The sequence below is a fragment of the Panthera leo genome, chromosome B2 (genome assembly GCF_018350215.1).
Source record: "Panthera leo isolate Ple1 chromosome B2, P.leo_Ple1_pat1.1, whole genome shotgun sequence".
NCBI classification, from domain to species: Eukaryota; Metazoa; Chordata; class Mammalia; order Carnivora; family Felidae; genus Panthera; species Panthera leo.
In genome coordinates this window covers 67,412,369-67,430,687 of record NC_056683.1, presented here as the reverse complement: position 1 = coordinate 67,430,687, position 18,319 = coordinate 67,412,369, and the positions used below count along the sequence as shown (strand labels likewise).

At 38.3% G+C, this 18,319-nt stretch overlaps 1 protein-coding gene across 1 annotated transcript in view; it reads left to right on the top strand.

The window, feature by feature from the left end:
• Positions 1-18,319, top strand: part of TMEM30A (transmembrane protein 30A) — a 38,651-nt gene that overhangs the window by 6,601 nt on the left and 13,731 nt on the right. The window contains exon 2 of the mRNA XM_042939183.1: positions 17,093-17,200. Within this exon, the coding sequence (XP_042795117.1) occupies positions 17,093-17,200 (108 nt within the window). The remainder of the gene's footprint in view (positions 1-17,092; positions 17,201-18,319) is intronic.

The window sequence follows — 18,319 nt, the reverse complement described above, 5'->3', positions numbered from 1 at the left end:
GAAGATAAGATCACATCTGTCTTTAATAACCATGGAAAGGTTTGTGGTGGAAGTGGGCTTTGAGCTGGAACTGGAAGGATAAATAACACTTCTAAATGGGAGGTTGGATGCCTTCCAAGAAAGAAGGTTAATATGAACAGAGATGTAGTGACAGGAAATCAAAAGGTATAGAGAAAATCGGAATAAGGGCAAATAACCCAGTGCTAGGTTGTGGATAGACTTGAGTATTTGATAATGAGTATATTGAACTAGGGAAGTGACAGTGATTGATACAGTGTGTATCCATTAGGATTGGGTTCAACAATGAGGAATTAAGATTTTCATTCTCATGTAAAAATCCCTTAGAAACTTGGTTTCTGGCTAGTTGTAGAGGTTGTTTTACTGGGTCCTCATTCTGTCTAGTTTACTGCTCTGCCATTCTTAGGGATTGGATCCCGTGCTGACAGGCCAGAATGGAGGAGAAAATTCTGTTGTCACATCCTTTTCCAGACAGAGGTATGAAAGAAGGGATAGAGAACAAAGGGATAGGCCTTTTAAAGAAGGTTCATGGAAGCTGCCACATACTCCTCCACTTAGTAACAAGACCATATGACTATAAGGGAGGCTAGAGGCTGGAAATGTGGTCTTTATTTTGATAACAAGATTGGGTGTGTGTGTGTGTGTGTGTGTGTGTGTGTGTGTGTGTGTGTGTGTGTGTGTTTTGTTTTTAGAGAAATTGCTTTTCTTTTTTTTTAAAGTTTATTTATTTTGAGACAGACACACGCAACCGGGGGAGGGACAGAGAAGAATCCCAAGCAGGCTTTGCCCTGCCAGAACAGAGCCTGATGTGGGGCTCAAACTCATGAAACCACGAGATCATGACCTGAGCTGAAACCAAGAGTCAGATACTCAGCTGACTGAGCCATCCAGGCACCCCTGTGTGTGTGTGTGTGTGTGTGTGTGTGTGTGTGGTGTGTGTGTGTGTTTTAAGATTTTTAATTTTGGTGTAGTTAACATAAAGTGTTTTATTAGTTTCAGGTGTACAGTATAGTGATTCAACAAGTCTATATATTACTCAGTGCTCATCATGATAAGTATACTCTTTAATCCCCATCCCCTATTTCACCCATCCACCCGACCCAGCCCTCCCTCTGGTAATCATCAGTTTGTTCTCCATAGTTAGTAATTGAGTTTTCAACTATGGAAGAAAGGTAGCACAGAGATTGAGGTTGGAGGATGTTAGAAGTCTCTGCAAAATTGGGCTATATATAGGAAGATTTGTCTGGTAGTAATATGTTGGCTAGATGGAGCTAAATCATCTTGTATGAGTCTAGTAGTTTAGACACTGAAAAATAGATTGCATTTTTATATTGATTATAGTTGTGAGTTGAACTTGATTTCATAGTAAAAGCCATTATGTGTTGTTTTATATGTGAAATGCAAATCAGGTGTATCACTTTGTTGATAAATTTTTAAAAAGTAAGTTAATAGAAGGAATATTGAATATCATTACCTCCCTCTTATTTTCTTCAGACTCTCTTTTTTCCTTTTCTGTTCAACATGTAAGTGTGTTCTAGTTCTACCTCTTAAAAAATGAAAAGTCCTATCTTAATTCTGTGTAGTAATAAAAATATTAATGACTTAACTTTGAGTGTTTACCCTGCTAAAAATTTTACATCCATGTGTCATTTGATATAGTGATACATGGTAATGTTATTATTACTTTTTTTTTTTTTTTTAAGAAGGGGATGTTAACTCTGAGATTAAGTCGTTTGCTTAATCACATAGCTAGAATTCATATCCTAGCACTCTTACCCTTTGTTTTCATTCCTGTAGTTGCTGGTCTGTATTCTTTTTTTTCTCCACAGTCTGTTTGAAAAGAAGGGTCCACACTTGTTGATAATGTCCATTCTTATCTTTCATTAACTTGCTCCTTAATTTATCGTATCTGAAGTATATTGGATAGTTGGATGTAAAATGCTATGAAGAAAAATAAAGGAAGGAAAGGGAATAGGAAGGGTTGAAGAATGATTGACAATTTTAAATAGAATAGTCTGGGAAGGCCTCAGTAAAGTGGTATTTGAATAAAGATCTGAAAGAAGTCAGGGAATGAGCCATATTGATAACTGAGGGAAGGATGTTCCAGGCAGAAGAAATAGTAAGAGCAAAAGTCTTGAAGAGTGTGTTTAATAGGATGTTTGAGGAACAGCAGAGAGGCCGGTGTGGCTGGAGTAGAGTGAGAAGTGGGAAAGAATAGTAGAAGATAGGGTTTGAGTGGTATAGTAATGGGGTGCACATCATATGGGTAAGGATAAGGATTTTGGAAGCTATTGAAAAGTTTCACACAGATTGGTGACATGATCTTACTTATGGTTAAAAGAGTCATTCTGGCCATGATATGGAGAATATTACCTGTGGGGATAAGAGTAGAAGTGGATTTGGGGGAAGCAAGAGTGTCCTGTCTTCTTCAAAGTCCTTCTAGCTGGACTAAGAATCAAACTGACATGAGATGATCCAATTTAACAGTGTACATGTGAGGAATCCATACAGATATGGAAATTCCAAAAACAGGCAAAATGAGATATATGTGTCATAATAAACTAAGGAGAAGGGATAGAAGCTTGGAACTTTAAAGGGAAGAAATGTAGTTCACAGGGACATAATTGTTTGGTAAACAAATGTTTGCTGGGCCTTTCAGAAACAATAGGGCATAGAAGACTTTGATCAAACAGGCCTTGGTAGGTTCCTCCCTGTCTACCATATGTAGTTCATAGTATGATGTAGTTATCTATGATGATAGCTCTCTTCCTGGAGCAGGTCCTCTATCTAAATTATTTTTAGGCAGTTGTGGGGGAAGTAAAGACCTTTTCCTGAATCTGCTGGGTTTTGATGGCCTTTTAACTCCAAGTAATCTTTATGCCAAAGTGACCCATCTTGGAGCAGCTTGCCCTTGGCCCCTGCACAGGGAAACGAGATAAGGGTCTATTGCAATAATTCAAGCAGGAGATGATGGTGGCCACAGTAGAATGGTTGCAGTGAAAAGCAGTTAGATTTAGGATATATTATGAAAATAGAGTTAATAGAATTTTCTCAGGTAGTAGACTTGTGGGGGTGGTGGTGAGAGAAATGATAGAATCAAAGATAACTTTAAGATATTTTGACCTACTTTGGAAGAATGGAGTTGTAGTTTATTGAGATGGCGGAAGACTATAGAGGAAGTTTTGGTGTAGTACTAAGGGTGTGAGTGTGAGAGGCTGAAAAAAAAGGGTTCCATTTTTGACTTGCTAGGATGAGATGCCTTTTAGACATCCAAGTTGGAAATAATGAGCAGGCAATTGAATATAAGAGTCTAGGGGGAAGGTTAATACTTTGGTTACATATTTTGAAGGTTAATTAACACAGATGATATGTAAAGACAAGATAAAATGAAGTCAAGAGAGTGGTTATAGGTCAAAGAAAAGTGAGAGCATCTAGACAGCCCTGAATCACTCCAGTGTATGTAGAGGTTGGGGCGATGGGGAGGAACAGCTAAGGGGATTAGAAAGGAGCAGCCAGTGAAGTAGGAGAAAAACAAGGTAAGTGTGGTGTCCTGGAAACCAGTTTTGAGGAAGAGTATTTGAACAGCAATGCCCAGTGCTGCTGCTGCTAGTTCATATGAAGGGAGTGTTGAGAGCTGACCTTTGTATTAGCAACATAAAAAGCATGGTGCACCTTCCTTACAGTGAATGCCATCACCATCTACTGGGTTTTTCCACACCAGAAATCCTGGAAGTCAAACTAAACTTCTTTGTCATCATCCCATCTCTAGGTACTAAAGTTCTGTAGATTCTAGATTCTACTTTATATATCTTGAATCTGTCTTTTCCTCATTTCCAATGCCCTTTTTTTAGTTTGTGTTCTCAACATTTCCCACCTGGATTGTTGCAGTGACATTCTGTTTTCTTTGCTTCTAGTCTGATATTTTCTTTTCCTTGTTTTAAAAAAATGTTTACTTTATTTTGAGGGGGGAGTGGGACTAGGACAGAGAGAGAAAAGGGAGAAAGAGAATCCCAAACAGGCTCCTCACTGTCAGCGCAGAGTCTGACACAGGGCTTGATCACATGAACTGTGAGATTCTGACCTTAGCTGAAATCAAGAGTCAGAGGCTCAGCAGACTAAACCACCCAGGCCCCCTAGTCTGGTATTTTCTTTAGCAGGGTGAACTTTTTAAAAGACTAGTTAATATTTCATTTTCTTGCTTAAAGTTTCTCCTATGGCCCCCTCTAGTATTCAGGCTAATGTTCAGACCCCTTAACGAATGTAATTTTCTTTATGCTATCATAAATACTTCTCTACTCTCTAACCTCACCTCCTACCACTCCCCTACCCTTTGCTCTAGCCATAGCAGACTACTGTAGTTTCTGGAATGTGGCATGCTGCCAGGTCTACCTGAAATGTCCTTCCTTTTCTTATTCTGCCATTTGTTTCAAATTTCATTTCTGTCAACACTGTGGAAAGTGTGCCTCGTTCCTCCCTTTTCCCACCTGATATATATGTTTCTCAGGTTCCATAAGTACTAGCTTATGGCCTGACATAACATTATCAAATTATATCCTGTAATTATTAACATGACTTTCTATTTCACTAGTCTAAATTTTTTTGTAGTATGAATAGTGTATTTTTCCATTATGTTTTTCCATCCTATGGCACAATGCTTGGCATCTAATAGGGGGTAAGATGTTTTAATGAACAAATTAATTAAACCGAATAAGTACAATCAAGAAATTTTAAAACAGTTTATTGATCATCTGAATGGTACTGTGGGTCTGAAGGAATTCTTGAAATTAGCCAAGGAAAATGTTATAGAGTAGAAGATGAAATTTGTATGATATGATACCCGTTGTCAAGAGCACCCTGTGACAGCACACACATGAGTTGTCTCTTTCCACAATCTCAGCTTTATTCAATAATAGAACAGAGTTAATCACAATTATAAAGCAGGTTCAGGATTCCAAACTCAGTGTCATTTCACCATGTGATTAAACCTGACTTCTTACACAGCACACAGAGCAGAACATAAGATAAACCATACAACAAACAAGATAACAGAAGGGTATAGGAAGTTAAAAAGTCAGTCTGTGGATGCGCAGTTGAGATAAGACCTCATCTGGTCCAGGTCAGCTCTGGGCACTTGCTGCTTATGTTCAAGCAGTGAAGGATCTCAGTTCTGTTCGGAGATAATCAGGCAGAGCCTTCGGTGGCAGTTGCCTTTTTTAAGTGGTCAGACATAGAGGTCAAATCTAAAGAGTGACATTTTGCTGCAAAAATCCTCCCCCTTTTAAAGGAATTTAATCAGTTTTGGGCCCCTGCATATCTCCTCTGGCTCTGCTTGTTATCAGTTCTGGGGTGTCAGCTGATGTTGGTCCTGGTGATATCTCCTAGCTGCAGTACCTTTAACTACTTGCATCATTGCTTGACACAGGCTCCTGCTTGTCATAAGAAACTCCGTTTTGCTCTCTACATCCATCTATGTCTAAAGGCAAAACAAATTTGCCTGTTGAACAGTATCTAGATAGTGCTGAAAATTTAGCAAACAAGTTGATTGGCAAATGTTGCAGCGAGGGAGGGGGGTGCATGATTTTAAAAATGGCATAAAATACACTCACTGCTCTGCACACCAACATAGATTTTTTTTGGGGGGGGGGGTTATTTTAAAAGTAAGTGCTGTTGTATACATATTAGTTCTGAAAATTTGGAAGCCGAAGACCAACTACCAGTTACATGGATTTGTAGTTTGATTTCTAAAATTAATTGAAATTTATTTAAGGATGATTATATGACATTATAGCATCTAATAACATTGTTCATCAATACACTAAGTTGGCTGTTGTTCTCAGCTCTCAGGTCTCACATTATATACGATTATATTTAGTTTTTTTTTTTTTTCTTTTTAAGTTTATTTATTTATTTTGAGGGGGAGGGGTGGCAGGAGGGTCAGAGAGACAGGGGAAGAGAGCGAATCCCAAGCAGCCTCCACAGTGTCAGTGCAGAGTCCTATGGTGGGGTTGATCTCATGGTTCATGAGATCATGGCTTGAGCTGAAATCAAGAGTTGGACTCTCAACTGACTGAGCCACAGGTGCCCCTGATTATATTTAGTTTTGAAAAAAATTTTGTGACTTATTTTTACTTAATTATTTAGAAGCTATAATGTAATTTTTCCCCTCCCTTTAAAAAAATTAGCATGAGGTCTCAAGTTTGATCTGTAGTGGAAGCAATGAGAGTCAAATTCATGGATGCTAAATATATTGTTAAGGAAGAATTCGCAGAACTTGGGAGCTAATGCCAAAGTTGAGATTTTGAGTTTAGATGCCTGGGACAATGGTGATGCTTTAGCCAGGGCACAGGGGTGCAAGAGCACCTGGCTCTAGGGGTCCCAAATAGATCAGGTTCAGCCAGTGGCTGCTGACAAAATCCAAAGACAGAAAAATGAGTGGTGGTGAAATAAGAGCAATTTATTTTAGTGTGATCAACACTGGGGAGATAGTGGACTAGTTTCCAAAAGTGCTGAAAATACTTCTAGGTTTATATAAGGAAAATGTGGGGGCACCTGGGTGTCTCAGTCAGTTAAACGTCTGACTTCAGCTCAGGTCATGATCTTGGGGTTTCTCAGTTCAAGCCCCTCATCAGGCTCTGTGCTATCAGCCTGGAGCCTGCTTCGGACTCCATGTCCCCCCACCCTCTGCTCCTCCCCACTCTCTCTCTGTTTTTCTCTCTCTCTCAAAAATAAATAAACATTAAAAACATTTTTATAAGGAAAATGTGGGACAAAGGTCAGTGGGTACATGCCAGTGGGCAGTAAAGGTCTGGGCAGTCATTGTCTTGGAGTCAGTCTTACAGACTCTTGCTTGCTCAGGGCACTCCTTATTGCTTAAAGGGGGGTAGTTTCAGTTCCCATCTCGGGGTGCTTTCCCCGAGGGTCTTTTGCTTGGGTTAAGAGATAAGCTGGAAAGAACTTAATCAATTAGAAAGTACAGACTGAGGTCAGAATGGAGGTAGTTGAAGTCCTTTTTCAGTACCATTTACAGACATCAAACGAAAACAGTCGGGTGTAAGATTAAGGGATTCAATGAATCATCAGTATTGATTTTTTTTTAAGTCAAATTTTTAGGGAAGTACAACCAAAAAGGATTAAAACATCATATATGTATGAGTTAATTTTCAAAAGATCACCATAAATTTGAATAGAGATGGTTAAGAGTTCCAAGTAGGAAGGAAGAAACACAACCAAGTGAACTCAACATCTAGGACAATAAAATGGGACTGGGGGTGGAGATAAGACCAGTGACAATTTAGAGAGGGGAGTATAATGGATGCCACATGATACAAAGTAGCATGAGGTTATTGTCAGAAAATAGCGCTTGAGACATAGGTAAAAGCCACTAATGTTTGGACATCAGTTGTATGACTATACAAAAACAGTATTTTATATAGAGGTGATCATGTATTTCCTCAAAATAGAAAGCTCTCTGCTTTATTCATATTAGTTTGTCTGTTCCTTTAATCTACCCTATTATATAGGTTGGAGCATAATTAGCAATGCCCTTTTCATTAGTTTTTCCTAGGCAATTTTTGTAACTTGATACCTTAGTAAGACTTTTAAGGTATAGACTAAAACGTTATGTTGAAATTAATTTTTTTTTTGTTGGTAGAAATGGATTAAATGCCATATATAAAAACTTTGTATTATAAAATTCTATTTCAAACTCTAAAAGTTAAGATGGTCCTGGGATTATATTGTCAGGGAGGAAGAATTTCTGCTACCCTTCAGGGTCCTTCTAGTTGGACTAAGAATCAAATTGACATGAGACAGATTAACAAGAGAAAATAAAATTTGATAATATACTACAGGGAATGCATATAGTCATCGAAATCTCAGCAGTCAAGCAACATGATGTTTATATATGAGCGAAGGAGAGGAATAGGGGTCTGAGGATACAAAGGAGAAAAAAAAAACATTAGCAGGAAGGTGAAAGGAGGTGTTGGGAAAGCAAAGGTTGCCCTGTTGTGTAGGTAAGTTTCTTAGGTAAGAGGAATCTCTGTTAAGGCTCTCTTCCTGGTACAAGTAAGCATTTGAGGGGGAACTGAAGGGCATTTCCTCAATCTGCTGGGTTTTGATTGCTTTTAACTTAAAATAATGTTCATGCCAAAGTGACCCATCTTGGGGCTGCCTGCCCTTGGCCCCTACAATATCTACTTATCATAGCAAAGTTGTTTTTAATCTATATTTTAGTTGCAAAGTATGAAGATTTGGTAGCACTGTTTAAAACAGTGGTGTATTCACAATTGATACCAATTTTATTTGAAAATACAATGAATGACTTTAGAATTGATTTCTGGGGCACCAGGGTGGCTCAGTCGGTTAAGCGGCCAACTTCGGCCCAGGTCATGATCTTGCGGTCTGTGAGTTCGAGCCCCACATCAGGCTCTGTGCTGACAGCTCAGAGCCTGGAGCCTGCTTGGGATCCCATGTCTCCCTCTCCCTCTGCTCCTCCCTCGCTCATTCGCTATCTCTCAAAAATAAATAAATATTTAAAAAAAATTTTTTTAATTGACTTCCATATTTGTAAATTGTCCTGTGGTGCATGCTGTTCAAGGTTATAGGCAGCAGCAGTGCAGTGTAATGGAAAGAACAGCAACTTTGGAGCTGGACAGATATGAACCTATCACTGTTGTGGATTGAATTTTGTCCCCCCAAAACACATGTTGAAATCCTACTCCTAGAACCCGTGAATGTGACTTTATTTGGAAATAGAGTAAGATGTAATCAAGTTACATGAGGTCATTTGAGTGGGCTCCTATGCAATATGACTGGTGACCTTATGCGAACAGACAGATGTGCATAGAGGGAAGGTGATGTGAAGACACAGACATAGGGAGAATCATGCAGCAACTGAGGCAGAGGTGGAGTGATGCAGCTGCAAGTCCAAGAACACCAAGAATTGATGGTCACCACCAGAAGCTAGAAGGAGGCAAGGAAGGAATCTACCCAGAGTCCCAGAGGGAGCATTGCCCTGCTGATACCTTGAATTCAGACTTCTAGCCTCCAGAATTGTGAGAGTAAATTTCTCTTGTTCTAAGACACCCAGTTTATGGCTGTTTGTTACAGCAGCCCTAGGAAACTAATATAGTTACATAACAGCTGTTTAACCTCTGAATCTCAATTTTTCTGTAAAAGGTTAAGAATGTATTGGCATGGAGAAGACATTTGGGAATTAATAGCTAGTTTTGATATTGCTGTCCTTCAAACATAATTTACATTATTTATTACCTACTTCATCAATGTATCATTTCCAAGTGTGAGATTGAAACTTACTGATTGAATTAGTAGTAAAATCCTTGTCTATGGTTCCTACTTAGGTTCTCTAATTTATAGAAACATAAAACAGATTTCATATGATCCATAGAGTTTGATTAAGATATAAAGGACTAAATTGTTTTGTAGCTATAAGTTTAGAATTAAGCTTTTGATTTTTTAAAAAGTAATCTTCAGAAAAGATTAAAATGGAGTGACTGAACCTAAAAAAAAATCATTCAACTGCTTTTAAGAGGCTGTAAATAAGTTAAATATGGATGTTTATTTCTTTCCTTTACTCCCTTTATCTGGTGAGTATTTTTGACAGGAATTTGTCTATAGTGATATATTACCTATTAATAAAACATTTTAAATACTTGAAAATATATTATTCATTGCTCTAAGGATACCCTGCTGCCTTATTGTACCCCTGTTACTTCTTTCACTCACACAGTGCAGACCCACCTACTTTCCTACTAGGGTGAAAAGAACATAGATTTTGGAGAAAAGCAGAGCTGGGTTCAAATTCTTGCTCATCATTCCTAACAGGGTAATCTTGTGAAAATTATTGAACTTTCCTAAATAACAGTTTCCTAGGTTAAAATAAGGAAAATAAAAACAGACTTTGCCAGGACTATTGTAGTTTTTAACAGACAGTGTGTATTAAGTGTTTATAGTGTCTGTGCTCTCTATTTTCTTGCTTCTCTATTCCCCCTCTTTCACTTGTACAAATGTTTTTTTTCTTTTTACTTTTTTTTTTTAATGGCTCAGTTCAAATTCTTTTTTCCTCTCATTTTATTTTTAATGTTTATTTATTTTTGAGAGAGAGAGAGGGAGTGCCAGCAGGGAAGGGACAGAGAGAGAGGGAGACGCAGAATCCGACTCCAGCACAGACTCCAGGCTCTGCGCTGTCAGCATAGAGCCCAAGGTAGGGCTCGAACCCACGAACTGTGAGATCATGACCTGAGCCAAAGTTGGATGCTTAACTGACTGAGCCACCCAGGTGCCCCTCTTTTTTCTTCTCACTAAGAAAGTTTTGGTTCACCTAGTACTCACTGTCCTCTTTGCCATTCAGTTGGCACTTAGCATTTATAGTTTTCTTTGTATTCACGTGATACCTTTGATAAAGTAGTCTTCTAGAGGCAAAGAGGACTGATGAGTCTTCAGAAAAAATTTAGTGGGAGGAACATTGGGTTTGGAGTCAGAAATCTTCGGTTCTAGTCTACTACCAGCTATTGCTATTTGTATGACTTTGGGCAGGTTTCTCAATGTATTCTCTTTGCATACAAGGGAGATAACAATACAGAATTTTGGTGAGGATCAGATGATATACAGTATGTATATAATAGAAAGGAATGTGTAAAATGTATTGAAGTATAAGATACGATTGCTTTTGTATCTACTTTGTACCATATGTTATGCCTTGTGTGTAGTAAGGCTTAATATGTTAATGATAGTGATTTTTAAAAAATTCCTTTCAGGGGCATCTGGGTGGCTCAGTCTGTTAAGCATCCAACTTTGGCTCAGGTCATGATCTGATCTGTCAGTGCAGAGCTTAGAGGCTGCTTCGGATTCTCTGTCTCCCTCTCTTTCTGCCCCTCCCCTGCTTGCATGCACTCTCTCAAAAATAAATAAATATTAAAAAAAAATTAAAAATTCCTTTCAGATTTCCTGAACTCAAAAGACATGCAATTTTTTTGTATATTTTGAAAGCTGTAATCAAAAGATTGTAATGTAAATGTTTTGGCTATCCCTTTATTTTGTTGAAGTATAACTTAATATTCAGCAATTATTCTTGGTTCCAATAAAATGTTCAGTTTTAATATACTGTAGTATAATTGATTAGATTTAACATTCTATCATATTATGTTTGTTCAAATAAATAAATAATGTATACCCTTGGTTAGTCACAGCTAATGATCCTTCTTTCCTACTTTGTCCTAGAAACTAATTTGAAAGAGTGATTTGAGAGGATTTTGTTCAAAGGCATACAAAATGGTAGTAGGCCCAGCTGGCAACTTTTTTTTTTTAAATCCTTAAATTAGTCTTAAAAAAGAGAGATAGTGTGTGGAGATTTTTGAAAATAAAAATTTGAAAAAAATTAATGAAGTTTAATACAGATTTTAAAATATAGTTCTGTCTTGGGGCACCTGGGTGGCTCAGTCAGTTGAGTGACCGACTTCCGCTCAAGTCATGATCTCACGGTTTGTGAGTTCGAGCCCTGCGTCGGGCTCTGTGCTGACAGCTCAGAGCCTGGAGCCTGCTTCTGATTCTGTCTCCCTCTCTCTCTGCCCCTCCCCCACTCATGCTTTGTCTCTCCCTCTCTCTGTCTCAGAAATAAATAAACATTAAAAAAATAAAATAAAATAAAATATAGTTCTGTCTTCTAAATGGTCTCATCTTTTCAGTATCATAAAACTTGGCTTTCAGTGGAATATTGTGCATATAGAGGCCCTGAATGAAAGGTTGTGGCCCAATAGGTCTAGTGCTAAATTACATATGCTTTGCCTCTTTTCATTTAGGAGACCTGTGTTTTTAGCTTGTTGTAGTTATGTGCCTAACTTTTCCTAGATATTTGCAGTGAATAAAAATTTTCTTGGGGCGCCTGGGTGGCTCAGTCGGTTAAGCGTCCGACTTCAGCTCAGGTCACGATCTCGCGGTCCGTGGGTTCGAGCCCCGCATCGGGCTCTGGGCTGATGGCTCAGCGCCTGGAGCCTGCTTCTGATTCTGTGTCTCCCTCTCTCTCTGCCCCTTCCCCGTTCATGCTCTGTCTCTCTCTGTCTCAAAAATAAATAAACGTTAAAAAAAAATTTTTTTTTAATTAAAAAAAATTCTCTCTAAACAAAGTTTCGTTAGTAAACAAATAAGCTTGATGGAGAACATTTCAATATCAGAATTTGACAAAACCAAGATGAAGCAGTTTTGTGTTTTTTGAAAAGCAGTCAGATGTTGCAATAAGATGCTGGCTCTATTTTCTGTATATTGATTTTAACCTTTTTTCCAATTATAAAGAAAAAATGAACATCCATATATAAAGTTTAAATGTTCAGTTTCAGAAATAAAAATTAAACAGCTATTTTTGTACTTTACTAAGGTAAATTAAATTCTTATTTATCGAAAGAGTGAGAACACAAGCCACAGACTAGGAAAACAATTTTTTAAAGATATATTTGACAAAGGACTATTATCCAAAATATGCAAGGAACTCTTAATATTTAGCAATAAGAAAATGGAAAACCCAATTAAAAAATGAGCAAAGACCTGAAGAGATATCTCACCCAAAAAAGTATACAATATCTTAACTTGGGCTCTTATGACAAGATACCATAGACCAGGTGGCTGAAACAACAGATAATTATTTCTCACAGTCCTTGAAGCAGGGAAGTCCTAGATCATGGTGCTGGTAGGTTCATTTTCTGGTGAGAACCCTCATTCTGGCTGGCAGAATGTCACTTTCTTGCTATGTCCTTACAAGGGCAGAGAGAGAGTTCTAGTCTCTCTTCCTCTTTTTATTAAAGACACTAATCCTGTCATAGGGACCCCACCCTAATAACCCTCATCTAAACATAATTACCTCCCAAAGGCTCACCTCCAAATGCCATCATAATTGGAGGTTAGGACTTCACAGTACAAATTTTGGAAGGGATAAATTCAGTTCATACATTCCACCCTTGTGCTCCTCAAGTTCATGTTTTTCTTGTATGCAAAATATACTTTGATTCCATCCCAACAGTCCCCCAAAGTCTCAGCTCATTCCAGCATCAACTCTAACGTCTCATCTAAATATCAGTTCAGTCAGATATGGGTGACACTTCAGTTTCATTCATTCTGAGGCAAAATTTCTCTCCAACTGTGAACCTATTTAACCAGATGAGAAGTCTGTGCTTCCAAAATACAGTAGAGGAACTGATAGGGCATAGACATTCTTATATGAAAGGGGAGAAAATGAGAGGAAAAAAGGGGTTACAAGTTCTAAGCACATCTTCAAAACCTAGCAAGGCAAATACCATTAGATTTTAAGGCTCAAGTGTAATCCTCTGGTTTGATGCTCTGCCTTCAGGATCCACCAGGCTGTCAGTCTTGCTGCAAGGCTCTTTCTTGGCTGCTACCATCTGGCCTGTTGAACCCTTTTTCATCTTTGAACTGAGGATGAAGTCCTGATGGTGTCTGAGTCATCTTTGGGGTAGTTCTTCCCTTGTTTTGAAGAATAATAGCACATGTTTGCAGTGAATTGGTTCTATTGATCAGTCCGGTAGGATCTAAGAAGTCCCACAGCCCTCTTCATTTTGTCCCGACTCTTTCCTCTTTGGTTCAAACTGGTATCATTTCTGCTGGCGTAGCTGTTTACGTCCATGGTTCACACCCACACTAACAGCTTTACCTAGTGGTTGTTCAGCCACACCCATAGTATTCTCTTCAGTACAACATTTCTCATTTTTTGCAACGTGGATAGCCTTGAGAATCTCCCAAATCTTTTAAGTTTTGGTCCCTTTTTGCTTAACATTATTTCAGCTTCTATTCATTTCTCCCTTCTTGCATTTAACTATACGCAGTCAGGTGGAACCAGGCCACTCCTTCAACACTTTTCTTAGAAATCTTCTAACTATATATCCAGTTTCATCTCTCACAAAATATCCTTCCACAAAACACTAGAACACAGTTTAGCCAAGTTCTCTGCCACGTCATAATACGGATCACTTTTTTTTCTCCATTGCCAAGTAACATGTTCCTTGTTCCTGTCTGAGACCTCATCAGAATGACTTTAACCATCTATTATTTTGACCAGTATTCTGTTCATGATTATTTATGCATTCTCTTAGAGGATGGTAGCTTTCTTTCTGACTCTTCAGATTTCTTTCTGAGGTCTCAGCAGAATTACTCTTAATGTCTATATTCTTAGCATCGATCTCCAGTTTCTTGCAGCCTCTACCCTTTATACGGTTCCAAAGCCACTTCTTTCTTTGTAGGTATTTGTTATAGCAGCACCCCACCTTTCAGTACCAAACTCTGTTTTAGCTTGGACTGCTGCAAAAACAAACAAATAAAAATAAACCAAAACCCCAAAAAACGAACAAAAAACACAGACCAGGTGGCTTAACCAACAGACATTTATTTCTTATGGTTTTGGAGTCTGGGGAGTCTAAGATCAAGGTACTGGTAGATTCAGTTCTTGGTAAGGACCCTCTTCCTGACTTTGTAGATGCTGCCTTTTCAATTTGTTCTTACAGGACAGAGAGAGAAAGAGAGCTCGGGTCTCTGCTTATAAGGACACTAATCCCATCATGGGGGCCCTACTTTCATGACATCATCTAAACCTGATTATCTTCCAGTGGTCCCACCTCCAAATATAATCACATTTAAAATTAGTGCCTAGGGGCGCCTGGGTGGCTCAGTCGGTTAAGCGGCCGACTTCGGCTCAGGTCACAATCTCGCGGTCCGTGAGTTCGAGCCCCACGTCGGGCTCTGTGCTGACAGCTCAGAGCCTGGAGCCTGTTTCAGATTCTGTGTCTCCCTCTCTCTGACCCTCCCCTGTTCATGCTCTGTCTCTCTCTGTCTCAAAAATAAATAAAAACGTTAAAAAAAATTAAAAAAAATAAAATAAAATTAGTGCCTCAACATGTGAATTATGGGAGGATATATTTTGTCCCTAATGTACAGATGGCAAGTAGTATATGAAAGATAACATCATTAGGGAATTGTAAATTAAAACGAGATACCACTATACACCTATTAGAATGGTGAAAATCCAAAAAATTGACAGCAGCACATGCTGGCAAGAATGTGGAGCAACAGGAACTCATTCACAGCTGGTGGGAATGCAAAATAATACAGATAGTTTGGCAGTCTTACAAAATGGAGTGTGCTCTTACCTTACAATCCAGCATCCCTACTCTGTTACTTACTCAAATTGGCTGAAAACGTAGGTTTACACAAAACCTGCACAAGGATGTTTATAGTAGATTTACTCATAATTGCCTAAACTTGGAAGCAACCAAGGTGTCCTTTAGTTGGTGAATGGATAAATAATCTATGGTGCATCCAGAAAATTGAATAATGTTCAAAACTAAGAAGAAATGTGCTGTTGAGCCATGAAAAGACATGGAGTAACCTTAAATGCATATTAAGTGAAAGGGGCCAATCCGAAAAGGTTACACACTGTGTGATTACAACTGTACGACATTCTGGAAAAGGCAAAACTGTGAAGACAGTAAAAAGATCAGCGGTTGCCAGTGGTTAGGGGAGGGAGGGGTGTATAGGTAGAGTACAGAGGATTCAACTCTGACACTAACCATTGTGAGCTAGCGTCAAACTCCACAGGTGTAAGGGCATGGTTCTCAACAAAACCGACACCACTTTAGACACCAGCTGCAAGTCAGGTCCCCAGGCTACCCACACTTCTGGTTAACTAGCACAAATCCGGGGGTTTCCTAAGACCTCCCCTCCCAACACACACATACACACACACACACACACACACACACACACACACACACACACCTGTCCTTCTGATGTCAGTTGCAAGTTTAGAGGTCTCCAGGCCATCTGCACTTGACTGTAAATCTGGGGTTCTTATGACCCTTCTCAGATTCAATAATTTGTCTGAATGACTCAATTTGAGAAAAGTGCTATACTTAGGATTGCAGTCTTACCGTAAACAACATAAATTAGGGCTAGCTAAATGAAGACACATTGGTTGAGGTCTGGGACGATCCTGAAAGAAGAATCTTTTGCCTTTCTATAGAATCAGGGCACATCACACTCTCTTGGCACATCAATGGGTTAACCAACCAAGAAGCTCCCCTGTGCTTCCATTTCCAGAGTTTTTATTGACATTTCATGGCCAGGCATGATTGATTAAACATTAGCCCACATGATTGAACTAAATTGCTATCCTTCTCAAGCCTCTTCCCAGAGGTCGGGCTGGGCCAAAGTCCCTAACCACATACAGTCTTTCTGGTGACCAGCCCCCATCTTGAGCCATCTCTTTAGCACAAACTCTAGTGTGTGAATCAAGAGGCTTATCAAAAACAAGTATACTCCTGTCATTCAGGAAATTCCAAGGGTTTTAGAAGCTCCCTGCCAGAAAACCAGGACACAGACAACACAAATTCTTTATTTTACAACACCAAGTTTTTTTGTTTTTGTTTTTGTTGAAAATGTACCATGGAAAGCTGAGGTGACTGAAAAGTATTCAAGATGGGAAGATTTGAGAGCAATGATTGGTTTATTGATCTCTGTTATCAGTTTGGTATTTTAATTGTTTAGACTTTATATAGCAGTTGAAATCTTTATACATCATGTAGTTAGAATTTTATATCTGGGACGCCTTGGTGGCTCAGTTGGTTGAGCGTCCGACTTTGGCTCAGGTCATGATCTCTCCTCTTGTGAGTTCGAACCCCACATCTGGAGCCTGTTTCAGATTCTGTGTCTCCTTCTCTCTCTGCCTCTCCTCCACTCATTCTCTTTCTCTCTCTCTCTCAAAAATAAATAAACATTAAAAAAATTTTTTTAAAGAATTTTATATCTGATTTTATGTAGAACTATATTTCTCTTGGTAAAAAGGAGAGACGAATTTAGGAAAGATGAGCCAGTAGAATAATATAGGACCCTTTCCAGTTTTTATTACCTTACTTTGTCAATATAAACAGATACCTTAAAAACAACTTTTTTCTGTACTATAAGTTGTTTCATTGGACTCATTTTTCCTTTGAATAGCAATTTATTTCAGAGTGTATCCACTTTCTTCAAGGGAGTGCTTACTTACATTTTTCTCTTACAGATTGATTATACCGGAACAGACCCTTCCAGTCCCTGCAATAAATGTTTGTCTCCGAATGTGACACCTTGTATTTGTACCATTAACTTCACACTGGAACAGTCATTTGAGGTCAGTATTCCCAATGTGTTAGAAAAGCCTGCTTTAAAAAATACTTCATTAAAAATTTTTTACTAGTTATTTCATTTTTTTGTAATCACTTTAATTTTTGAAGTACATACACTTTTGAGCAAGATTGTTTTGTTTGGCTGTTGCATTATGCTCTCTGGTAATTAAATATATGTATTTATTTAAGTAGTTAAGTTAGTACTTTATAAACTAAATTTAAAATATTTTATCTTTTCACTGGAAAATTTTATTACTATACAAATCAAGGTTTTATCATGTTTATATCAAACAGTTTAACCTACTTTTAATTCTAAAGCAAGTTTTACTTTAGAACATTTACTAATTCATTCATCATTTAATTGTATTATTTTCTATCTGATATGAATTACCATAAATGCAAACACTTAGTGAAACCTTATTGATCTTTTATGTCTTGATAAGCAATTAGAACACTGTGTGTGTGTGTGTGTGTGTGTGTGTGTGTGTGTGTGTAGTTGTCAGTGTGTCTTTTGCTTTCATACTTATCTGTCATTGGAAATTGAGCAGATGCTATAAAAGACATGAAGATATAGAATAGGCATTATACAACCAGTTTGGGCTTTCCTTTACCTAAAAATTGAGCTTAAAAAATTAGTGTTTTATTCTTCAGGGAGCCAAACTACTTTAATACATGTCAACTTTTTAGATTTTTTCACACTTAAAATATTTTTAAAGGCCTCGGTGACTTTTATAGTCTCTGGTAGATGGTTGCCATCTAGTGGTTGTAGATGCTCTTGCACTGAGATAAAGGATAATAACACTATCTTAAAAAACATGAAAATAAATTTGGGAGAAGACAGTAATTTAATTATTTTACTATGTTTCAGCAGAAATAACATGTGAATTTAATTTCTTTTTAATGTTTTGTTTTATTTTTGAGAGAGACAGAGAGTGTGAGCAGGGGAGGGGCAGAGAGAGAGAGGAAGACACAGAATCGGAAGCTGGCTCCAGACATTGAGCGTGTCTGCACAGAGCCTGACGTGTGGCTCGAACCCACGAACTGTGAGATCATGACCAGAGCCGAAGTCAGACGCTTAACCAACTGAGCCACCCAGGCGCCCCCATATAAATTTAAAACATCAT